At 37.1% G+C, this 26,868-nt stretch overlaps 1 protein-coding gene across 1 annotated transcript in view; it reads right to left on the bottom strand.

Moving 5' to 3' along the window:
* Window positions 1-26,868, bottom strand: part of VRK1 (VRK serine/threonine kinase 1) — a 146,054-nt gene that overhangs the window by 32,209 nt on the left and 86,977 nt on the right. The window contains exons 6-11 of the mRNA XM_036753066.1: window positions 16,797-16,905; window positions 16,604-16,696; window positions 10,799-10,931; window positions 9,695-9,815; window positions 9,315-9,373; window positions 3,869-4,047 (exon numbers count right to left, since the gene is read on the bottom strand). Of these exons, the coding sequence (XP_036608961.1) occupies window positions 3,869-4,047; window positions 9,315-9,373; window positions 9,695-9,815; window positions 10,799-10,931; window positions 16,604-16,696; window positions 16,797-16,905 (694 nt within the window). The remainder of the gene's footprint in view (window positions 1-3,868; window positions 4,048-9,314; window positions 9,374-9,694; window positions 9,816-10,798; window positions 10,932-16,603; window positions 16,697-16,796; window positions 16,906-26,868) is intronic.

Here is a 26,868-nt window from a genome sequence, read left to right as displayed (position 1 = left end):
GTGAGCTTTTGTACGTACTTTTCAATTCGGCCAATTCTGCTTTTTAAGAAGTTTTTTTTTTTTTATTTCCCTTCAGTGGATTTTTGTGCCTCTTTTTCCAACTGACCAATTCTGCTTTTTAAAGTGTTATTTTCTTCAGTATTTTTTGTGTCCTTTACCAAGCTAATTACTCATTTTTCATGCTTTCCTCTCATTTTTCTTCCCAATTTTTCCTCTACCTATCTTATTTGATTTTAGAAATCCTTTTTGAGCTCTTTCACGGCCTAAGACCAATTCATATTTTCTTGAAGGCTTTGGATGTAGAAGCTTTGACTGTGCTCTCTTCTTCTGAGTGTTTTGATCTTCCTGGTTTTTTTTTTGTTTTTTTTTTGCTCTTAAAGACCAGCCTTAACCGCAAATCACTCTGGTCCCAGACCAAGCCCTACTTGGTCACTGTTTGAGCCCTGATTGATGTAGAATGAATGTAAATGACAATTTTTTGTTTCTGCCAGAAATCCTGAGGGTCTTCTTCCTACCCCGCCCCTGCCCCAATCTATTTTTTTTTTAAATTTTCGAAGAGGCCATTCTTTGACTCATTTTTTATTGAGTAATCACTGAATGGTTGCTGCCTCAGTCAAACTGAGACCTGTTAAAGATCTTAAATTGAAAAGGCTGAGACCCTGCACTGCATCCTGGGCCATCTCCAGTTGTCCTGATTCGTATGTGGTCACTGGACCCAGATGGCTCCAAAGGAAAAAGTGAGGCTGGTGACTCTGCACAGCCTCCCTTATTTAAGTCCAATTCACTTGCATATCATCTCCTTGATGTCACGGTCCTCTTTGAGAACAAAGTACAAACAGCAAACAAAGCAAGCAGCACCAATCTTCCTTGTCACCATAGTAACTTTCTATGGTCAGATTTTTTTCTGTTGTTTGTTGATTTTCCCAGCCTATTTCTTGACTTTTAACTCTTTGTTAAAGTAGGGTTCTGCTTCCAGGGTAGAGGGCGTGCTGTCCCAAGCTCCAGGGGTTTTGTGTAGCTGTTTTCTAGAGATACTTCTAGGGACCTGTAAGTTTTCAGTTCTTCCAAGGTGATATGATCTAAGGAGAGGTATACTTACTACTCTCCTGGCCTGTGCTCTGGTCTGTGAGTCACCACAAACACTCTTTTCTGCCCTGAACTGATAACTGACTCCACTGTGGTGACAAGCTCTGGTGTGCTAGTGCTACTGCTCACCTTGGGACTGCCACCCAGGACTGGACCCAGATCCAAGTATGGGCAAAGCAACAGAATCCTGCCTCTGTGCTAGCAAAGAGACTCCAGTGATTTCCTCCCAACCAGCTGTTCTACCTCCTTATTGTCTGTAACCTGAGAGCATCAGAAGCAGCTGTTGCCACTGGTTTGTTGGGCCCAATCTATGCTGGCACAGGCTGCGCTAGACTGTGCTCCACTCTCACTCAAGTGCAACAGACCTTTCCTTTTAAGTTGTCTTTGGCTGGAAAATTATTTCACCCCATCCTTTTGTGAGTTTTGCTTCCCCAGGTTATGGCATTATTTATAGGTATTTGGACAGGTTTTGGGGAGAGCTCAGGCAAGTTGATGTCTTTTCTCCACCATTTTGGCTCCACCCAATTAATATATTCTTTATAGCTACTATCTAATTGAGTGACATGATCTGAGTGGAAAGTAATTTACAAAATCCACAGTAGTTATAGCTAGATGGAAATCTGTGTGTGTAAGAGCAGGAGCAAAAGCGATGGGCCAATCATGTAGCAAAAGTGATACACAATTAAAGTCAATCAGTCTACAAATATTTATTAGCTTACTTTGTGTCAGGCACTGTGCTAAGCACTAAGGATACAAAAGAAGGACAAAAGTTAATCTCTGCTCTCAAAGAACTCTGAGTAAAATGGTGAATACAATATGCAAACAACTAAGTAAAAACAAGCTATATTTAGGATAAATTAGAATAATCAACAGAGGGAAGACACTAGAATTAAGGGGATTGGGAAAGGCTTTCTGTAAAAGGTGGAATTTTTAGCTCGGATTTGAAAGAAGTCAGAAGGCAGAGATGAGGGAGAGCATTCCAGGCATGAGTTACAGCCAATAAGAATGCCCAGAATCCAGAGATGGAGTGTCTTATTCAAGCAAGGAGGCCAGTGTCACTGGATCACAAATTACAAGAAGGGATATAAGACTAGAAATGTATGAGGGAGACTAGAAAGGGGAGATTATGAAAAGTTTTGAACACCAAACAGAGGATTTTATAATTGATCCTAGAGAACAGAGAGCCATTGGAGTTTATTAAATAGGGATGTGATATGGGCAGACCTGCATTTTAGAAAGATCAATTGAGTGGAGGATGGATTGGAATGGGGAGAGACTGGTTTCTATGAAATATTAAAAAAAAAAAACAGAGGAAGGCCTCTGTGAGTAGATAACATATGAAGAAGCATCTATAGAGAGATATGGACAATAAAAAATAGCACAGAATGAAAAATCAAGGAGTTTTGACCTGCACCAACAGAACACAGTCACATAGGTAAGGTCACATAGTCACTCAAGTAAAAATATAAGTGGTCATTCTGCTCAAATAAGTAAAATCTACAGTTCTTTAGCCAAGTCACTAATTTTTTTGTCAAAAGTGGTATATTAGTTTTCTGGCTCTCAGTATAATTTTGAATATCTTTTAATATGGTGCATTGTCTCAAAGAAGAGGTCATGTGTGTATATATACTATATGCAAATTTGTATATTACATTATACATAATATATTTTACACAAACATACTCCCTCCACAAAAGTACTATTCTAATATCGCACCATTGTATGGTGGTAACCATGTGTTTTGAAAGTCCGTGTTAACAGGGCACGAGTTCTGACAAGTACTAAACCAAGCATGTGCCAGGTATGTCTGTGTTTCAAGGAACAGCCTAGCCAGGTTCAGAAAGGCTCCTCACCAAGTTAGCCATAGAGAGATAAACTCGTATTAAATTACATTAGAAAGAAAGTTCCTTGCACACAGGAATTATTTTATTTTATTGTGCTGATATCCCTAGCACAGTGTCTGGCACATGGTAAGTACTTAATATTTAATTGATTCTGAAAAAGAAACTTAAAACGACTATAGCCTGCTAAGGAAGGAGGAGCTATACCAAAAAAAAATTACTGACCCCCAAACTACTGAAGTAATTAAATGTATACAAACAACACAGATTCACACTTAAAAAAAAATAAGCAGACCCAAAGAAATATTTGTATTCCCCACAACTTTTCCACAAAAATAGCTCAAAGTGCTCACTCCTGACTCCATTTAGTCTACAAGTCTCTTTTAAGAGACTTTTAAGAATTCCCTTGTTAAAATATAAAACTTTATAGAGTGATTTGTCTTTGAGCAACACAAAAAATTAAAGAACAAATGACAGACATTCCTTAATCCCTACAAGAGGAAAAGGAAAAACAAGAAGCAGGAAGGAACAGTTCAGGAGAACTAATACATATGCAGACAGTAATGAATTTCTAAGAACTTCACCGAAGTTTCTATCTTTGCAAGGGTGGTGAATTCAACATAAAATGTTACGACCTTCAATTTTGGTAAAGAGGTAAGTAAGAATATAACAATTCCTGTACTATCATACTAGTAACTGTTTGTACACAGAGTTATCTTTTAAACAAATGACTATGACACAGGAATATTAAGCTAACAAGTGCCTCCTCTTGCAAATGATAAAAATAAAAATTTAACTAGTCAATAACATATTTATTAAAGAAAAAACATAATTAAATCTCTCATTCTCCCACAGTGCTTCTACAGTTAGGGGAATTAATTTCAAAACCAACAACTATTTTTAAACACAGAAAAAATCATTTATATCATAAGAGAAATTACCTTTGGTCCTTTTTTTGTTAGCAAACCTCCATTTTCCAAGATACACAAGTCCAGTTTGCCATCATCCTTATTTCCTGTAGTCTTTAGCCCTTGCAAAAGAATTTCTCGTAAATTCTGATAATGAGGTTTTTCTGTGTAGCCCAATAATTTCACTTCTTCCATATACTTAGCAATTTCATCTAAAATAAAAATAAAGTACATTTTTCTTTTTTAGCTTATTCATCTTTACCATAACCAATGCAATTATTTACCAATATAATAAATTTATTATATTTTTTGATGTCTAAATTTATTACATTTAGAGTTCTATGGGCTAAAGCTGTTCAAGGCATTAACATATTTGAAAAAAATTCTCTGAATTTTTAAAATCCACTTACTGAGAGAAAACTGCAATTAGGATTCAGGAATTGTAGGGTAAAATAAATTAAGAAAAAATATATTTTCCTATATGTTCTAAAAGAACTGTTACAGTTTTGACATCAATACAAAGAAGATTATTAAAAACACTTTTATAAAAATAACAGGAAGTTTTTAAGAGTTGAAAGAACCCATTTTTTTAAACCACAGAAAGTACTAATTACAAAAATAGGAAACCTAATCCATGGAACAGGGTAGATAAACAAGCTCCAGAAGCAACCGAACACAATAGTTTAGGGTTTGTTAAAACCAAGGACACCAATTACTGGGGTGAAGGCTCCTTATTCAACCAAAAATGATTGGAGAACCAGAAAGCAGTGTGGCAGAAATTAAGTGTAGATGAACATATCATTTACCAAACTTATCAGTTACAAAGCACACAATAAACATGCACTTTGGTTGTGCCAGACATTGTACTAGGTGCCAGTGATAAAAGACAAAAGTAAGAGTCCTTGCCTTCACAGAGTTTATGTTCCATGAGGGAAACAACATGTACATATATATGTACATACAAAATGGATACAAAGTGAAGAGGATACAAAATGATAGAGCTTACTTTCTAGCAGGGGAAACAACTTGTACACATATAAATGTATACAAAATGGCTACAAAGTGAAAATTTCATGTAGAAGGTGTCCCATGAACTGAGTCTTGATGTAAATGGGGGTTTCTAACCAACTGGGGTGAGAACAGAGTGAATTCCAGGAAAAGAAGAACAGCCAGCAAAAAGGTACAGAGATCAGAAATGGAGTATTGTATAGAAGGGACCGTGAAAAATCCCATATACTGTACTATATATATATATATGCTATATAGTGCATGAAGGCAACTAATTTGAAATGAAATTGGAAAGGTAAGTCAGGGCCCAGTTTGATTATAAAAGCTAAATAATGTAACATCCTGTTAAAATAGCTAATTGAACCATCTCAGGGGAAGCTAATTCTTACACATGTACTCCAGCAAAGACCTAAAATAGGCACAAATTAAACAATGGCCAAGAAATCCAAAGAAAAATACAGTAAATGTTTTTATCCACCCTGATTACACAAAAAGATACCCAAAAGACTAGGGCAAAGTCAAAACAATCTACCAAGAAAGCTAATGTGAAAACAAGAAGAAAGCCCAGAGATACATTAGGGGCACCTAAAGTCTGAAAATCTGTACCCAGGGGCAAGAAGACCAGAAGGACTGCACAAGTTACAGGTAGGATGGAAGCCCACAGCACTTTAAGCAGAAAAACAGAGGCCAAAAGTCAACAGCAACAAGAACAGGTTAGCAACACTGTCATGTTAACAGAATAAGAAGATCTTTCCCATCCATTAATAGGCCTATGTGTCCTGCTTTGAGCCTGAGTCACATGGAGCCTATAGTGGGAGGAGCCTGCTGAACAGGTAGATCAAGAAGAGAGAGTGAAGGGCTGAGAGGGCAGAGCAGCTAGCGTGAATAAGAGAGGGGCATTTTGCCTAAGGGAGCTTGTTTGTGGGGAGGCCCTGATCGAGGGAAGGCTTGGGGATGGTGGTGCTCCCTGCACTGGTAATGTGTACAAATTTCTTTGTTACTATGGTGGATTTGGCTTTCTGGTATCTCAATAAATATCTTTGTTTCATCTTTGAGGAAGAGAGTATGTAATAATTTGCGACTCAAACCTGGAAATACACCTGCTTATAGCAACTGCTGTGGGTATCGCATTAGCCATATAAACACTCAGACCCAGACTCTCCAGGAGCTCCAAAAGTTCACAGCATAATGTACTAAAATAGTAGTGGGCTCCGAACCTAGAAAATCCAGGGGAGCTTCAAATCTCCCAGCACTCTGAATGAAGACATACCAGGGCAAGCAGAAGTGAGCAGCAGAAAGCCCAGTTAATTAAAGTCAAAAACACACCAACCAAGAGCACAAGACAGGGTGAAGTTGACCCTGCCACAAAGTCCAAAATCAGGAACTAAAAAGGAAGATGAGAGTTAACAGAAGGCAAAGAGATTATTATACATTCTGAAATGCCCAGGACTCCAAACAAAAAGAAAAGAGTAACTCTATAACAATTACAAGCGCTGTGCGTGTGTGTGTGTGTGTGTGTGTGTGTGTGTGTGTGTGTTTATATCTTGGCCATATAAAAGAGTACATGGAAAAACTGAAACAACCAATTTAATAAACGACATTATAAATGAAATAACAAGGCAACAACTAATAGGGGAATAATTTAGTTTTTAAGATTGGTAAACTTTACCCGTGCAAAGGACACCTTAAAAGTTAGAGGGGACCACATGGAAATCAGTGACTCCATGAGAGAACAAGGTAAAAATACTGAGAAAATGTAAACTATCTACAATCGAAAGTGAATGACCTGGAAAATAAGCCAAAGGGAGATGATTTAAGAATCAGACTCCCTGAAAATCACAATAAAAAAACATCATTTTTTTTAAAAATTAAAAAGTTATCTGCCCAGATCTATTAGAACTAAAAGGTAAAATAAAAATAGAAAGAATTTACCATTCGGCTCCTGAAAGAAACCCCAAAATGGAAACTCTAATGAATGTTATAACCAAAATCCAGAGCTTCCATGTCAAATAAAAAATACTGCAAGCTGTCAAGAAAAATAAGAGCTTAAATAAAGTTACAATCATAGAAGGCTGAGCAGCTACTTCTACAAACAACAAGGAAGTTTGGGGGGGAAAGATTTGAAAAGACAAAACATGAAGTCTTACAACCAGGAAGAACTCATCCTGCAAACTAAGTATAATCCTAAAGGGAAAAAAATGGATCATGAAATGAATAGAGGTCTTTCAAGTATTCCTGATGAAAAGAGCAGAGCTGAGTAAAAGCTGTAAAATGCAAACGAAAGAGCCAGGAGAAATAAATTCAAGCAACTGGAAGAAGCTACACAATGATGAAATTCTAATGTTCTAATTAGGGACAGAAGAAACAAATATTCTTCCAAAACCTTAATGTCTTCAAAGGGGCATTGAGGAAGTTAATAAGAGAAACAGGTAGATTGAGGGCAGTTTTAATGATCTTAAGAGAGGTAAGCAAAAAAAAAAAAAAAAGATAAAAGGAATTGTTTAGGGGACAAAAGAGTTCAGATGAAGGGGGTTATTTTTCGTAAAAGGGATGGGGTGTTGAGACGGTACATGGAAGAAGAGATGAAGGAACTAGAATCCCACAATCCTCACTCTTACCTGAATGAGACAAAAGAGAATTGAAAATACAAATGCAAACACACAAACATACGCAAACATACACACACACACACCTAGAAATATACTAAATTCAATAGAGCAAAAAACAGGACAGAAAGAGAATTTGAGTAGTATGAGTGTGAGAACAGTCACAAGGAAAACAAATGTCAACCTCAGAGAGTAGATTATGAAAGGAGGGTCTTTTTTTTAAAGTAAGAATCAGAGATTTAGACCAGAGATAGGGGAAGAAAAGTGGGAAGAAACATATTACTTCAAGAGATCATTTACTGTTAATCAAACTCTATCACCTTTTTTAAAAGGGGGGGGGGGCAGAGTGGAGGAAAGATGGAAGTGGGATAAAACAAAAAAAGAATCTAAAAATAACCCAAAAGTTTTATTTCACAACAAATCTAATGCTTACTTCTATCCTTACTTCCCAATTAAATCATTTAGTTTATTTGCTACTAAGTTTTGTGACTTCTAAGTGTACATTAGAAACAAAAGATTTCTAAAACGAACTACAGAAGAAAAACCTACCCTGCAGATAAAGGGAATGATTGTTGTTGTTTTGTCATTCATTCAAGACTAACTCTTTGTGACCCTCTGGACCATACTGTTCATGGGGTTTTCTTGGCAAAGATACTGGAGTCGTTTGCCATTTCCCTCTCCAGTGGATTAAAACAAACAGAGGTAGAGTGACTTGGCCAGCTTTACAGAGCTACTAAGTATCTGAGAGTAGGTGTGAACTTGGGTCTTCTTGACTCTAGGCCCAGTGCTATCCACTGAGGCATCCAGTTGTCTAGGTGACCTAGACACCAAAGAACAAGGAAAGGGTTCTATATGTGCAAAAATATTTATAGCAGCAATTTTTGTGAGGGAAGGAGAAAACAAGCATGTATTAAGAACCTACAACTGTGCTAAACACTTCAAAAATATCTCATTTGGTCCTCACAACTCTATGAGGTAAGTTCGATTACTCTATTTTACAGCTGAGGAAACTGAGGCAGACTAATGTAATGTTACTTGCCCAGCCAAGGTCACATACCTATTAAGTATCTGAGGCTGGATGTGAATTCAAGTCTTCCTGTCTGCAGGTCCAGTGCTCGATCCACTGTGACACTCAGATGCCCCTGGCCCAAAATCGGAAACTAAGAGGTGACTTCAAACCGGCTAAACAAACTGAGCTACATAGCTACATAAACATAATTGAATCTTATTATGCCTTAAGAACATGACAAAATGGAAAGCTTCAGAGGAAGTGAAGAAGACCGCCATGAACTGATGCAGAGTAAAGAGAGTAAAACCATAACAACTTATGTGATGATGACACAAAGAAATAAAAGACTTTGGAAATCTGATCAACACAATGATAAACCATGAGTCTAAAAGAATGAAAATGAAACATGCTGCTGACCTTCAGCCATACAAGTCATGATAAAAAAGACATGTTTTCAGACATGGCCAATGGAGGAATTTGTTTTGCTGGACTATACGTGTGTAAATTTTGAGGGTTTCATTTTTCAGAATTTTTAAAAACTTGATCAACTAGGGGAAGGTAGGAAGGAGAAAGGGAAAGGAAAAAAATTTTGTACAAAAAAATAAGCCAACCCAACACATACATATTACTACTGTAGTTGTTTTTATAAGTTATAAATTATCTATGACACATAATTTTTATTCAATGTTTAAGATTGTTGTATGTGTTAATTAAATTATAATAAATATGAAAATAAAATGATTGCTTTCCACAATTCTAAAGTGTTCTCACAATATTTTACTGAAATTTCTGATAGTAAGAGGAATTATACAGTTATCACAATTTTTTTTTCTTCCCAAAACAAAAACCTTCCTACCTGGCTTATTTTTCTCAGGAAAACACTTGTCCATCAAACTTGAAATATTTTCTCGGTAGCTGAGGAAGATCAAAGAATGAATAAGTGTTTAAAGTCTCACCCTTCAGTGGATTGTTAATAATAAGAGGTGAAATAGCAAAATTTAGACTAAACTTCTGTGATATCCTAGATGTGTTATTGGCTTTGCTTTAAAAACAAATACATAAATAAGAGCCCACGCTAAGTCTACCTAATCACTTCTATCTACATTATTGTCAGCTAAATAATTAAACAGAGTTTAATCCAAATATTCTAGCCTATTTTAACTTCTAAAAATAAAAGTGCCAAAGACAATTCTATTACAAGTTAGTCTGAGAGAAAAAAATCACATTCTCTTGCACCTAATTTTGGAATCTCTGACGTAGTTAGGATCTTTCAAATTGTCCTCCCAAGGGAGATGGCCACTGAGCCACTGGATCATGCAGTAACCCAGTATTTCCAAGTCACCCCGTCTTGATGGAGCTGAAATATAAAACAAGTAGGGGATTAGGCATGCTGAATATTTTAAAGTAATTACTTCAAATATATGTAAGACAAACTAGAAAAAATAATATAATTGAAGCCTTTTATTGCAAAAAATTCCCTGCTTTATTTAAAGCAAAAATAGGGATAATATAAAAATTGACTTCTCTTCAAGTAACAGAGCCATTGAGCATCACAAATCTGTAATACTTCAAGAACCAACATTGAGATACACAGACCCACGAAGAAATATAATTTAAAAGATTTTATTGATATGCTGATTTCAGTGTTACTCGTAGGAAACACAGATGCAATCAAAAGATCATCAAGAAGAGGTATAGTTCTCAATTCATACTCTTTGGAATTCAGAAAAGATCGAGTATTTATGATTACCCAAAGACACTAACTGAAATGTCATTTTAAAAGACCTTCGCCGTTTTTATACAGTACCTAACTGGTGAATGCATAAACAACTTTCAGTGAGAATTATTTTTTAACATAGAAGAACATTTTGTTAAACTGTGAATAAATTCTTAAAGAAAATTCAAGAAACTAAGAATGTTATCCTCACTAAAAATAATGGTAGCTAGTATTTTTATAGTGCTTTAAAGTTTACAAAACACTTAACAAATATTATCTTATTTTATCATTAAACTAACTCTTCTAGTGCTACTATTATCCCCATAGTAAAGATAAGGAAACTGAGGTAGATGCTAAATGACTTGCCCACAGTCACAAGGCTAGTAAGTATCTGAAGCTAGATTTGAATTCAAGTCTTCCTGACTCCAGGTCTAGGCAGTGAGCCATCTAGCCACCACATAGTTAAAAACCTTCTCCATTGGGAAAAAAAAATTTTCAAAAACTGAAAGTGACCTAATGTAACTTTATGTCATTCAGTTTTTAAAAGTTCTAAACCAAAGAATCAGGGGCTCAAAATACATCAGCAGTTTTAAAAATACTAACCTTAATTGTTATTTACTTACCCACACCCTTGTGTGCATCAATACTTGTATACTCAATGGTTCCATCATGACACCTTTTAGGGTCTTCTTTGTATTCTTTATGGACTCCTTCTGGACAGTAGCGGTAGGCGAGGCCGTAATCTACTAAATAGACCTAGAAATTCCCAAACATCACACTAACGTTAAATTCAATCTGCCATACACTCACACTCGCGCGCGCGCGCGCGCGCGCACACACACACGTTCAACACCCAGAAGCAAAACACAACGGAATGTCATTATGTCCCTAGGATGAATTCAGCTAATAGGTTATCGTGGAGTAGACCCCTAAAAGATAGTTTAAGCCAAAATACAAAAATATTCATTCATTCAAAAATAATTTATCAAATAATTACTGCATGAAGAACTATCTGCTAGGGACAAAGGAAGCTATAAAGCTTAGACAAGCCCCCAGTCCTTATTTATTCAGACCACAGCAGACACAAAGACAGGTCAAAAATGGCCCCTGTTCTCCAGGAACTCAGTCTAAAGGAAGAGATAACATGTACAGCTATATCCAAAGCTATATAGAGAATAAACTGTGGATAGATAGTCTCAAGAGGACATCACTAAGAAGGATTAGGAAAGGCTTCTTGTAGAGCTAGGACTTTAGCTGAGACCTGAAGAAAATCAGAGAAGCCTGAAAGCACAGATCAGAAGACAGACAGCTCTGGGCACAAAGGACCACTAGTGGAATCACTCAGTCAGGAGATGGAATAGCATTTGAGAAGAACAAACACTGAAGAAGCCTGTGTCACTGAATCACAGAGTACATGGGAGGTGGGAGAGGCCTAAGGGGTTAAGAGACTAGAAATGTAGGAGTGGGCCAGGTTATAAAGAGCATTAAGTCAAAGTATTTTATGTTTCATTCAAAAGGTGATTTTATTGAGGAGGAGTTTATTGAGTAGAAGAGTAACATGGTCAAAACTATACTTTAGGAAGATAATTTTGACAGCTGAGCAGAAGGGAAATAGAAGTGGGAAGAGACCTGAGGCAGAGAAACCAGCTAAAAGGCTATTGTAATAATCCAGGTATGAGGTCATGAGGACCTGCAAGAAAGTAATGGTGGTGTCAGAGAAAAGAAGGGAGGTGGGGGAGGATGTTACAAAAATACAAACAAGAGGACTTGATAAATGGCTGGATGGGAGAGAGAAAATAACAGAGTCTAGTCAAGGATGATACCTAAGTTGCAAGCCTGGAGGAGTGGAAGGATGACAGTACCCTTAAGAGTAATAGGGAAGTTAGGAAAAGGGGAAGATTGGGGGACAGGGAGGAAGGGTGGAATATACTGAGTTCAGTTTCAGATATTTTGAGTTTAAGGTGTCTATGGAACAAGTAGTGTGAGATGTCCAATAGACAGTAGGAAATGTGAGATTAGAGATCAGCAGATAGGTTAGGGCTGATAAAAAGATTTGAGAATCATAAGCATGGAGATAAAAATCAGATCTAGACGAATGGATAAGGTCACTTTCTCAGTAAAGAGAAGTACAGTAAAGAGATGCTAAAGAGAAGAAAAGAGGGCCCAGGACCAAAGCCCTGGAGAACACTCATAGTTAATGTGCATGACCCACATGAAGATCCGGCAAGGGAAACTGAGGAATAGTCAAAAAGTTGGAAAACCAGGGGAGATTAGTGTCTCCAACACCTAAAAAGAACATTAAGGAGAAATAGGGTGATCAGTAGTATCAAAGACAGCAAGACAGATCAAGAAGGATGATGACAGATGAAAAGCCATTAGATGTGGCGATTAAGAGAATATTAATAGCTATGGAGAGAGTGATTTCAGTCAAATGATGAGATCAGAAGATAGACCATAAAGAGTTGAGAGTAAAAAAAAAAGAAACGAGAACACCTACTTTAGATGGCCTTCTCAAAGAGTTTCACCCCAAAAGGAAGAAGAGATATGGCATGATAGTTAAATGATGTAACATAATGAACAGAGGAGAAAAGGAAGCTTTTTTGTGAATGGCTTTAGTCTTTTCAGTGAAATACCAGGCAAAGTTCTCAGCTGAGAAGGTGGGGGGGGGGGAGGTTTGGGGGGAGGGGGAGAGGGAGAGGGAGAGAGAGCTGTAGGAAGTTTAAGAAACACTGAAAAGTTTTAGAAAATCTGCTGTGGTGAGGGGGGAAAGTAAATCAAATACAGACGTGTAAAAAGACTGCCTTGCCACAGTGAGGACCCAGTTGAAACAATGTAATATAAAATTGTAGTGTTCCCAGGCATTTTATCCTGTGATCCTCTTTATCCTTTGTTGAATAAGAATTCTTGCCCTATCCACAGAGAATAAAAGTATTTCTTTCCATGGTCCAAACTGTCTGTGATTTGATTCTTTATAAGTCATGCTTCCATTTGAAGTCTTACTGGTGTGTAATCAATTCAAGTCTATAAACACTGACTAAGCACCTACTATGTGCCAGGCATCGTGCTAAGTGCTGGGGGTACAAAAAGAGGCAAAAAAAAATCCCCTACCCTCAAGGAGCTCACAATCTAATGGACGAGACAACATACAAAGAAATATATACAAAGCAAGCTATATACAAGAATAGGAAATAATTAAAAGAGGGGAAAAAACTGGAATTAATAGGGGTTAGAGAAAGCTTCCTGTAGAAGTGTGGGACTTTAATTGGGCCTAGGGATTAGGAATCTATGCTGAGGCAAATTTCCTCTGACACTTTTAGATGGTCTTGTCCTTCTATATACTCTGGAAGCTGTGACCACTGCCAATATCGATGTGTTGGTTGATATTGGTCCCCACTCTGCCTTAATCCTTAAATTTTTTTTTCCTCAGTTTCCTAGGGGTTCAAGTTAGGTTCCTGCTTCAGCTGGTCTCAATCTCCTTTTGTATGATCACCAATAAGGAGTTGGTTCCATCCCCTGCTGTGCCCCTGACAGGCTCCATAGGATTTAAGGGATCATACTGTTCTCAGGCCTCTTCCATAGCTACCCTAGAACTGGCACACAGGCACTGACTTGACCTTCTGTCTTGATTTGGCTACTAGTGTTACAAGGAGTACACAGCCCAGACCTTTCTCCCTGTGCAGTGAGCAATGGGAACTTCTGCTCCGCCAGACCAGAGACAGATTTCAGATTCACAGTTACTAGAACCATATTTAACTTGGAACCCACTGCTGTGCCCCACAGAGCACTGGAAGACTTCTGGTCTGTCAATTTGAGCTCACAATGGCTTTTCCCACGATACTCCTTGTCACCTCCTCTGCCAGCTTCCAGACCTTTTTACTGGAGTTCATACTGACTTCCCTAGTGGAACTTCTCTAGTCAGCTTCTATAATTACCTGAACTCATATCCCTGCCAGCCTTTGCTGGCTTTGGGGCATCTATCTGTGTAGTTCTGAACTAGATGAAGCAGTTTACTTCTGTTCCTTTTTTTATCATTAGTCTTTCTGGGCCTTTTTCAGATATCTGATGAGGCTTATCCAGAAGAACTGAAATTCTCTACATCACTTCATGTTGCCTTTTGTTTTTCCCTGAAAACTGAGCCTTCCTATCTCTCCCAGACTACAAGTACAATGTCAATTCATAAGCCCAATCCCAATATTGATCATCACAGAAACTTGAACCTGCTTCATTTTTCCTACCAGGGCCAGTTTGCTCCTCCTTAGACAGTCTCGTGGCTCTCCACTCCTGGGCAAGGGTGCGGAGGACTCAAAATACGAGTGCTGAACTTATGTGGACAATAGAGACACTTCAGCTCTACGACAGCTCAGAACTCCTCAACCTAAGCAAGTCACCAGCCTCAGAATCCTCAACTACAAGTATGCAACACCAAGCCCAGTTCATGTTGCCTTCTTAACCCAAAGTCCCTGGGTCCCTATTTTCCTAGTGCTTACAATATTTTAATATTAAAAAGTCTTTGAATCTGTGGCTTTTCACTTGCCAAAAATTTTAAACAGGGCTCAAATAACTAAATTTATTTCTTCTGTATTACACTACTTAGTACTTAATATATTGTTATGTACTATTCTCTAGCTATTTCATATCCATTAATAGTCTCGTCTCCCCTAATAGATGTTAAGGTTCTCAAGGGTAGGCACCGTGTCTCACATTTTCATACTTTATTTTTCTATTTCCTATGGAATCTAGAACAAGATTAAACACATAGGAGACACTTAATAAGTACCTGTTGACGGATATCATTTGCTATTACTTGTTTCTTGCCCCAACCCAAAAAGATTTTTAACTCTAATTCTGCTTGTGAGCCACTACTGCAGCACATTCTAGTTTCTCAGCCTGATTTATAAGACAAATGAAATATCTGTTAACTTCATAAAGTGATAAGCAGCATGGAAACTTGGAAAAGGTAGTGGATTTGGAGCCACAGGACCTGGGTTTGAATGGCAGTTCTGCAACATTCTGTGAGCCTTCCCACTTCTGGAATCCCCTACCCTCTACACCTCTGCTTCTTGGAATACCTTGTTGCCTTCAAGAATCAGCTCAAGTACCACTTTTTTTTTCCTGCAAGAAGCCTTCTGTGGTTCCCTCAACTGCTAGGGTCTTCTCAACCAAGTATACCTTTCATTTGCTTTCTATGTATTTTGTATTTACTAATATGTACACAAGTTGTCTCCCCATTAAAATGAAAATTCCACGAAGACAGGGACTGTTTGGCTTTTGAATTTATTCCCCAGATCTTAGAACAGTAGGACATTGTTAATCCGTAAATAATAAATGCTTTGTGACTGACTGTGATTGATTTTGCATCATCTAGAAATACAGGAAGGGGCTATGGGACAACATTCATATCCCAAGAGTTGTTACAATACTAGCTGTACCTCACCTTGCAATAACTCATATGCTTCAATAACTTCCCCAGAATATTCTTGAGTTGTGTGTTGGGTTTCGCTTTCACCTTTTAGTGGCACAACGGTAATGTGTATCACATGATTATTCATTAGATAGTATTAGCTGCTAAATGCTGGTGAATGGATACAGGAGAGCTTAGATACCTTTCTGACCCTTGGAATTAATGAAGAGACAGTAAAATAAAATGAAGCAAAATAACTGATACAGAGAGTCAAAATGCAAATGTTCTCTTAGATCAACTAAGCAACTAGAATAATTGTTTATATATTAGGGTACATTTCTGTAGCTAAAAATTCTTCATTTCTCTATCATAAGTCAGTACACTGCTATTTTTACCAAGTATATAGGAACATAGATATAAGTAAGAAATTTATCTAGACCTCACTACTACTCTGCCAACTATATTCAAAGTACAGTAATATTAGTTTTTATTCTTTCCTAACAAAGTTAAAAGTTGTGAAAGGAAAGGAAGAGACCATGGAAATACACATTTGAATTCTAGACACTAAAGAGTATAAAAAACTAGACAGCTGAGATATTTCTGTAAAACAACTGATTTGAATAATCAACATGTTAAAGACCAAATTTTCCAAGTAAGAGAAGACTTACATTTGATGGATTTCTTGAACAAAGGAAATGAAAAAGTGACAAAGCAGACAGGCAAACATAATTCATTGGTGCACTATATAATTTTAAGCTTCCACCCCCAAATAGCTATTTGAAATTCATTTTGTATTCGCAAGCACTCTTCCTGAACATTATTTAGGGCAAAATAGCCAACTTGATAAAGTGTCAGCAAATTGCATCAAAAATATAGAATGCTAACTAGATAAAAGTGTCAAGTAGAAATATTATTATTACTATATCCACTTCTAAAAAGTTAAACTTCTGCTGGGGTTCAAAAGTTCAAAGTAACTTGATTTGTTGAATAGGCCTTAAATAGAAAAAAATTCAAGTTATAAAACTACCTGGTCAGGATTCTTGTAGTTCAGAAGAAGATTTGAGGCTTTGATATCTCCATGTACATATTCATGCTCATGGATATATTCCAGAATATCCAGCTAAGAAATCAACAAATAGAAATTAATGTAATACTAATTCCAACCAGCAGAGGACAGGTACGGAACTTAAAGTAGCTTATACAATATTACAAACACTTACTATTCTTAAGCCTAGCTGCAAGACAGTTTTCCGTGAAAATCTTTTGGCATTAGCTTCATACAATTTCTGAAGATCACTCCCAAACCGATCCATTACCATAAACCTATAACTGAGGGCAAACAAAAAGTCAATGGAAGAAAGACAACTTAGTGATCCACTTTGCAATTAAGAGATTGTGCTTACCTCTTTAAGGAAAAGGTTCTTAATAAAATATCCTAAATATAAATGCTTGAAAAACAATTTTTCTATTGGACACTAACATACTATCTCAATGACCTTCCTTTTAAATTTTTGCCTTAAACCAGCCTGACCGAGGGTTAATAGGATATTACCCACTTGACAGAATCCTGTATACTCAATTATCAATGGATTCACCCTGATCAAAAGAATACTAATCTTTTCCCATTTTTGGAGTCACTATTATTCCTATTATAGTACTATTTTCATGTAATGGCTCTTTTAAAAAGAAGATACTTTTTTACCCCAGAGCTGCTAGATTTTTTTGTTAAAAAACATACATCAAAATGTCAAATCATTAATATTGAGATTCAATGTGGTAGCTTCAACAGTGGGGAAAAATAGCCAACTTGATAAAGCGTCGGCAAATTGCATCAAAATATAGAGTACTAACTAGATAAATTTTTCACTATATACTAAACAGTAAATGTACTGTAAAATTTAACTGAGTTGTAAACACATATTTCTTGTTTTTACTTTGACCAACACATTCACCTTCTATATTTTTCTGAATACTTAACATATGGGATACAGTACAAAAATCACTAGATTTGGAGTCAGAGGACCTGTCTTCAAATATCTGGTCTGCTGTGGGTCCTTAGACAAGTCATTTCACTTTTCTGGCCCTCTGTTTATTTATCCATAAAATAAAAGAGCTGGAACAGATATCTCTAAGCATCCCTTTGACTCTACACTTAAAAGCAACAGCATCCTTAGAGTACAGAATATATACCCCTTACCTTATAATGGTGTTACCAATCAAATACATATTCATGAATCAAAACAAGATGATTCTTAGCTTATCACGACATATTCAAAATGGGTAAGACTTTAACACAACAAACTTCTTCAACAAGACCAAAAAAGGCATTTAAATTAAATTTCAAATAAGAGAAATAAAACAATAATTTTATATATTCCAGTTTACCCTGAAGAACAGGTAACTAAATGCTAATGATAATAGTGAAAAAGTTGTACAAAGAAGATTATATATTTAACTCTAGCATTTATAGGATAAGAGAACTTCAGGACTAGAAAAATTATTGAGTATTATCTGGTTCATTTCACTTTATAGATGAGGAGCTTGAGATTCAAAGAGATGAAGTCAATGCTCAAGGTCACATGTAGAGAAAAAAGCAGAATGTAGGTCTCTTGATTCTCATTCCAGTGCTGTTTCCACTATGCTGCTGTCTAAAATACTTTCTTTCTACAAAACAGATCTACTCATTAGGCTATATCACCATTAGTGATACAAAATGAAAAAAGAGGGCTTAGAGTACGGCAAGGCAAAAGATGAGTTCTGACTGACAGATTGAGAGCTGAGGAAATGACGAGACCTCAAGAGTACTGACTAATAAATACAGTCAACCTGGAAAGACATCTTTAGTAATGTTCTTTAGTGCCCAATCTTATTTCACAACAATTTGATTTACATATTGAAAACATGCTTATTACATTTTCAGAAGCTGAAGAAATACCTAATGTTGTAACAAAATAAAGATTTCAAAAAGTCTCACATCGGAATAATGAAACTGAATCCAACAAGAAAAGATTTAATAGAAATAAATATAAAGTCCTATATTGAGGGTCAGAAAAAACCCCACTTCACAAGTAAAGAATGAATAAGTCCTCACTTAACAGCTATTCAGCTGAAAAAGAGGCAGAGGTTTAAGTTTAATAAAAGCTCAGTATAAGCCAAGAGTGTGACATGACCAACAAAAGCTAATGCAAGCCCAGGCTCTGCAGTAATAGTTCTATCCAAAGTAATGGAGGTAAAATGCCCTTTGAAAATAGCCTTCTTCGCCACACTCATCCTTCTTAACTTCTCTGCAGAATGCCACCGTTAACTTGACCTCTTCTCTGGGTGTTTGAACTTTGTTTTTTGTGGGGAGGGTGGGCTCTGTCCTTATGTAGTTCTTGTCCTCCTTGTCTTTCTACCCCTTCTCAGTCTCCTTTGCTGGATCATCATTCATGTCATGCCCAAGGCTCTTATTTTATACTAGACTTTCTTACTTTTTCTCTCTCTACATGCTATCACTTAGTGACCTCGTCAATTCCCATGGGTTCAATTATCATTCCTATGCAGATAACTTCCAATATCTATGTATTCAGTCTTCATCGCTGTCCTGAGATCCTGTCCTAATCCACCAACTGTCTATTGCAACTTGTTTCCAAACATGATGCTACATCCCTATTAGAAAGAAATCGGTGGACATATACTCCCAATGTATATAATTATCTGAAAAGTATACACATATACTTTTGTGCTCATAATATAACACATTATTAAACTTATGCAAAAATTAAACATTAAAAAGGATGAGATAAGGATGAAATGATACTTTATCCAAAAGTCCAAAGGGAGTCACTAGAGTTTGAGTCAGAGAATGATTTGGTCAGACCTGAGCTTTAAGAAAATCATTTTGGCAGCTGTGCGGAAGATGGCTTGGAGAGGAAGAGGCTTGATGCTAGAAGACCAACCAGACAGAAACTACAACTGATCTAGAGAAGAGAAGATGGAGACTTGAACAAAAGTGCAGGTTGTGTGAGTAGCAAGAAGAGATAGAAAGCATAGTCTTTTTATATACCACTATGCCCTTGTTATCTCTGTCAATAGAATGTAAGAGCCTCGAGGTCAGGAATTATTTCAATCCTTGTCTTTGAATCCCCAGCAATTTAAGCTTTTTCTCTTGTTTTTAGTTTTCGATGTGTCCTGTTTTTTTTTGTTACTTCTGGACTCTATCAGGATATGCCTTTAGCAATACTCCGATCTAATCTTCTTTAGGTTTGGGATTCAGAAAACCCAACTTAGAACATTGTGTCTAAAGTTAGTATTCTCTGTGTGGTTAAGGAGTTTTGCCTATGAATAAAGTATATGAACTTCATTGCAGAGACTTTGTGAAAACTCAATTTTGGCTGCTTAGAGGCTTTCCCCCTACTTACTCAAATTTAAGTCAACAAAAATTTACCATATATTCCTTGCCTCTCACTTGTGTACTTATTATGTATTGTTTTGCATTATGATTATTTATATATCTGTCCTATCTCAAGACTATGACCTTCAATGAGCACAAGGAATATATCTTAATTGTGTATTACCTGCAATGTTCCTCCCAAAAATCCACATATTGTAGGTGCTTAATATTTACTGAATTTAATCAAGCATCAAGAATTCACAAAATGCATAAAAAAAATACAAGGTCTTTCATGGAGAAGGCTTCAATAGTTGACGGGATCAGGAAAGCCTACATTAAGAAAACAGCATTTGAGCTGAATTATGATGGAGCCAAGGGACTCTCAGAGGTAGAGGTAAGAAAAGATTGAATTCTAAAAACTGGTGAAAGGCAAGTGTATTGATAATCAAGGTGGGACTTTTTTACTGTTTCTCTTTTGGAGCATTGTTGTAATCAAGTGGCTTTGATGAATCTGGTCTTTGTTCTTTGATTGAATCAGGAGTCTTTGATGACCTGCTTACCTCAAGGGAAAGCCTAGCTTACATGCATTTGAGTCACATGGTTGTGACGCCCTTTGACCCTGAACAGGGTATATAAACTCAGAAGTTAGCAGTTTTGCTTGGGGCTCTCACACACTGGAAGAGTGCTGATGTGGAGACTCTGGGTAGCTGCTGGAGGCCCCACCCTGCCCCGCCCCCAGCTTTGAAAAAACCCAAATGTTGGTGCTTCTCTGGTAACTATGTATTTTCCTCCTGAACTAAATGAATGACATATGTATGTTTGATTAAAGTGAAATTGTTAACCCTTTAAAAGTTGCTTTCCTTAGAAAAGCAGATCAAAAAACCTGTGCTGGCAGCTCTTATTGTTGGTTTTGTTGGGTCTTATACCCCTACAGCAGCTGCTAGCAACACTGTTGTTACAGCAGGGCAAATGCTGGAAAGAGGAGATGGGACTGAGATAGGGAGACAACAGGAGATTTCCTTGGTGAGGATAGCAAGGAAGCCAGTTTGGTTGGACCATAGAGACAATTAAAAAGATAATAAAAAGGAGATAATACATAAGGTAAGAAGGAGATTGGGGTCAGCTTGTGAAGGGCTTTAAATGCCAAAGAAGTTTATAATTTTATTCTAACAATAACAGAGGGCCACTGGTGCTTATTGAGTAAGGGAATAACACAGTCAGGTTTTAGGAAAACTGCTTTGGCAGCAGTGTGGTAGACTGACTGGGTAGGAAAAACTTAAGGCAAGGAAAATAATAAGGAAGCTTTCTCACAGTCTAGGTGAGAACTGGTAAGAGCATGAACCAGTGTGGTGGTCATGGGAGTGAAGAGAAAGGACAATGTGGGGGATGTGGAGGTAGAAGCAACAAGATTTGCCAACTCATTTCATTGTGGGGTAAGACAGTAATGATAAAAATGACACCAAATTTTTGAACCTGAGTAACTGGAAGGATATTGAAACCCTGAAGAGTAAAAGGGAAGTTTAAGAGAAAGGTGGGATCTAGGTAAAGAGAGAGAAAGAGTTATGCTTTGGACCTGTTGAGTTTGAGATGTCTACAGGACATTGTTATAGAGCTAAGGAGAGGGACTTAGGATTGAACACACAGCACTAAGAGTCACCTGCACAGAGATGATAAATGAAGTGAGAAATCACCAAGTAAAAAAGAATAGAGAGAGAGAAGGGGCCCCGGACAGAGCCTTGAGGTACATTCAGTTATGAAAAGGATGTAAATGATGATTCAGCAAAGGGAACTGAGAAAGGGCATTTTGACAGGCAGAAGAATAGAAGGCAGTGTCATGAAAAAACAGAGAGGAGAATATTCAAAGAGAGGGTTGTCAACAATACCAAATGATGTAGAGAGGTCAAGAAGGATGGAAATTGAGGAGACACCATAAGATTTAGCAATTAAGAAGTGATAGGTAACAGAATAACCGAGCAATAAGATGGGAAGACAGATTGCAAAGATCTGAAAATTGAATCTTCTGCCCAATTTGTAGTTCATCCCTGAGCTCCACCTAGCTGAAGTTGACAGAATGAGGCCTCCAGACTAATAAAATAATTATTATTCAGATGGATTCCATCAAGTCGGATGTTCACTCCTACACTGCAGATGACAGTTCATCCATGTCTGTTCATTCTATACAAGGATTACCTGTGTCCTCCCCAAAATTCACCACATTCTGCCTTGCCTTTCTCCTGACACTGCAAGGATACTGGGAGAACTCTCAGGCTGTCCATCTATGATCTCTCTCTCATACCACAAAACCAACCTACCTCCTACTGCTATCATACTTTACCCAGTGACATCTTTTATTCTTGCTCTTTCTTAAAGTCTCATGGTTTTTTTCTTTCCCAAGTTAAATTCTCTCTTTTTTATTATGAATGTAACAAACATCAAATGTGAACATGCCAATACACGAAGCACAGAAAAAGAAGACTGTACATGAAACTGTGAAATTTGTACTACATACAGCTTGGTCTTTAAGTAGGCAGTACCTATAACATAATGCCTAAATGTGCTTCTGAATACCCTTCTGCTTTCTTCTATTTTTCAGGGTTCACTGGTACTCTTCTTCTTTTCCCCTCTATCATTATCCTTAGCCACTCATTACCACTCTACTCCTCATAACTTTTCCTCCATCAAAAAATAAAATAAAAACTCTCCCTTGTAACAAATAAGTATAGTCACACAAAACAAAATCACACCTCAGCCATGTCTGAAATTGTACGGCTCATTCTGCACCTTTACTCCATAAGAGAAGGGATGCATGCTTCATCAACAACTTGCGAAAGCATGATTGGTCACCGAAAATTCTTATGTCTTTCAAAGTTGCTTTCGTTTGCATTGTTGTAGTTATCATATAAAGTTTTCCTGGCTCTGCTCAATTCATTCTACATCAGATCATAGACATCTTGCCAGATTGTTCTGCACCTGTCTTTCATCATTTCTTACAGTGAAATAATATTCTATTAGATTCATATGCCTTATAGAGTAATTTCTTTGCCATCATCCAATTGATTGGCACATGTTTGTTTCAAGTTTCTTTGCTACAAGAAAAAGTGTTGCTACAAATAGTTTTTGTACACGTAGATCCTAGTCGTCCTTCTTCAGTCTCTACAGAGTATATGCCTACTCCTGATATGCGCAGCCTAGGTCCTTTGGAGTATAGTCCCAAAATTGCATTTGGGAATGAAAGAAACTATTCGAAGCTCCACCAATTGGGCATTAATGTGCCAGTTTTCTCACAACCATACTAGCAATTCCAATTGCTACCTCTGCCAGTCTGACAGGCTTGAGGTAGAGCCTCAAAGCTGTTATAATTTGTAATGTTTTTATTTTTAGTGATTATGTAGCATTTTTGTATAGAGTTGTTGACAACATGCATTTCTTCTTCTCAAAAGTGGCTAGTTATAGTCTTTGAACATTTAGCTACTGGGGAATGGCTCTTGTTCTATATCCTATATATCTTATTATAAATTCTGTGTTTCAGCATGCTCCAAATTAGCACAACTAATCAACAAGGATTTATTAAGCATTTTACCATGTGCTGAACACTGTGCTAGGTACAGCAGAAGTACAAGTGCAGAGCATAAAATGGTCTATACTTAGAGTTATATATATACTTATATATAATATACATTCTAATAGTGTAGATATACATATTAAAATATATACAGGATAAATATAAAGTTGATACAGATACAAAGTAATCACATTCAAGATACCACATTAAGAAGGCATCGATAGGGACAGCTAGGTGGCGCAGCGAGTAGAGCACCAGCCCTGGAGTCAGGAGGACCTGAGTTCAAATCCAGCTTCAGACACTTGACACATGTACTAGCTGTGTGACCTTGGGCAAGTCACTAATTGCCCTGCCCCCCCCCAAAAAAGGGCATTGATATCTGGATTTAGATCAGGAAAGGCTTCATAAATATGATATTGATTTATATTTTATGGAAGAGTCAGGGATGGCAGAGTAAAGGCAAGGACCCCTCTGAGCTCTCCCTCAAACCTTTCCAAATAACCTTTAAAATGGCTCTAAGCAAACTACAGAGCAGCAGAAACCACCAAAAGATGGAGTGAAACAAATTTCCAGCCCAAGACAACGTGGAAGGTCAGCAGGAAAGGTCTGTTGCACCAGGGTGAGAGAGAAGCAGTCCAGTGCAGGTCCCACCAGTACAGACAGGGCCTCCTGTGTGCTGGTATTATTAGCCTTACACCCCCACAGCAGCTGCAAGTAACATGGTTGTTATAGTCACTCACAGACCACAGCACTGGCCAAGAGTCTAATAAACACCCCTCCTTAGATCATACTACCTTGGAAGAACTGAAAACTTACAGGTTCCTAGAAGAATCACTGAAAAGAGCCACACAAAACCCCTGAGGCTTAGAACCGTGCATCCTCCACCCTGGAAGCACAGCACTACTTTAGCAAAAAGTTAAAAGTCAAGTATTAGGCTGGGAAAATGAGCAAAACAAGGGAAAAAAACTCTGAATACCAAAAGTTACCATGGTGATAAGGAAGATCAAAACACACTCAAAGAAGACAACAAAGTCAAAGGTCTGGCAGCCAAGGCCTCCAAGAAAACTATGAATTTGTCTGAAGTCATGGAAAAGATCAAAAAGGATTTTGAAAAATCAAGTGAGAGGTAGAGTAAAAATTGCGAAGAGAAATGAGAGTGATGCAAGAAAAACATGAGAAAAGAGTCAACAACCTGGTAAAGGAGAGACCAAAAAAAAAAAATACTGAAGAAAATAACACTTCAAAAAACAGACTAGGTCAAATAGTAAAACAGGTCCAAAAAGCCAACGAGAAGAATGCCTTAAAAAGTGGAACTGTCCAAATGGAAAAGGAGATACAAAAGCTCACTGAAGAAAATAATTCCTTAAAAATTAGAATGGAGCAAATGGAAGCTAGTAACTTTATGAGAAATCAAGAAACAATACAACAAAATCAAAAGAATGAAAAAATAGAAGGCAATGTGAAATATCTCACCAGAAAAACAACTGACCTGGAAAACAGATCCAATAGAGATCATTTAAAAATTATTGGACTACCCGAAAGCCATGATCAAACAAAGAGCCTAGACATAATCTTTCAAGAAATTATCAAGGAAAACTGCCCTGATATTCTAGAACCAGAGGATAAAATAGAAATTGAAAGGATCCATCAATCACCTTCTGAAAGAGATCCCAAAATGAAAATTCCCAAGAATATTATAGCCAAATTCCAGAGTTCCCAGATCAAGGAGAAAATATTGCAAGCAATCAGAAAGGATCAATTCAAGTATTGTAGAACCACACGCAGGATAACACAAGATTTAGCAACTTCTACATTAAAGAATAGCAGAGCTTGGAATATGATATTCCAGAGGAAAAAGGAGCTAGGATTACAACCATCACCTACCCTGCAAAACTGAGTACAAATCCTTCAGGGGAAAAAATAGACATTCAATGAGGTAAAAGACTTTCAAGCATTCTTAATGAAAATACCACAGCTGAATAGAAAATTTAACTTTCAAATGTAAGATTCAAGAGAAGCATTAAAAGGAAGTCAGGAAAGGGAAATCATAAGGGACTTAATAAGGTTAAATTGTTCATATTCCTACATTGGAAGATGACATTTGTAACTCATAAGACCTTTCTCATTATTAGGGTAGTTATAGGAGTATATCTAGACAGAGGGCACAGGTATGAGTTGAATATGAAGAGATGATATGGAAAAAGTAAAATTAAGGGGAGATAGGAATGTCCTGGGAGAAACAGAAAGGGAGAGGCGAAATGGGGTAAATTATCTCACATAAAAGAGGCAAGGAAAAGTTTTTACAGTAGAGAGGAAGAGGGGGGAAGTGAGGGAAACTAAGTGAATGTTACTTTCATTAGAATTGGCTCAAAGAGGGAATAACATACACAGGCAATTGGGTAGAGAAATCTTATCCTATAGGAAAGTAGCAAGGGAAGGGGATACGAGAAGGGCAGATGATAGAAGGGAGGGCAGATTGAGGAAGGGGATGGTCAGAAGCAAAACACTTTTGAGGAGGAACTGGGTGAAAGGAGAGAGAGAAAAGAATAAATGGGAGGGGGGGCAGGGAATAGAATGGAGAGAAATACAGTTAGTAATAATAACTGTGAAAAAATTTTTGAAGCAAGTTTCTCTCATATATAGGCCTCATTTCTCAAACACATAGAGAACTGAGTGAAATTTATAAAAATATGAGCCATTCCCCAACTGATAAATGACCAAAAGATGATTGGTTTTCAGATGAAGTAATCAAAGTATTCTATAACCTTAAAAAAAATACTCTAACTCACTATTCATTGGAGAAATGCAAATTTTAAAAAGTCTAAGGTACTACCTCATACCTATTAGACTGGCTAACAGAACAGAAAAGGTAAATGACACATGTTGGAGGGGATGTGAGAAAAATGAGACATTAACGCACTGTTGGTGGAATTGTGAACTGATTCAACCACTGTATAGAGCAATTTGGATGCCCATCAACTGGGGAATAGCTGAACAAGTTCTGATATCTAATTATGATGGAATACAAATGTACTATTAAAAATGATGAGCAAAATGTTCTCAGAGAAATCTGGAAAGACTTGCATGGGCTGATACAAAATGACATGTATTATGTAAAAGTAACAGCAATATTATAATATGATCAGTTGTGAATGACTTAGCTATTCTCAGCAATACAACAATCCAAGACAATTCTGAAGGACTTATGATAAAAATTGCTATCCACCCCCAGGGAAAGAACCGATGGGGTCTGAATATAGATTGGAGCATACTTTTTTTACTTTCTTTATTTTTCTTGTTGGTGGTTGTTGTTTGTCTGTTTTCTTTTACAACATGATTATTATGCATATGCTTTGCA

This window comes from Trichosurus vulpecula, chromosome 3, assembly GCF_011100635.1.
Source record: "Trichosurus vulpecula isolate mTriVul1 chromosome 3, mTriVul1.pri, whole genome shotgun sequence".
Lineage (NCBI taxonomy): Eukaryota > Metazoa > Chordata > Mammalia > Diprotodontia > Phalangeridae > Trichosurus > Trichosurus vulpecula.
The sequence above is the reverse complement of the archived record's forward strand: the minus strand, read 5'-3'. Positions and strand labels throughout refer to the sequence as shown.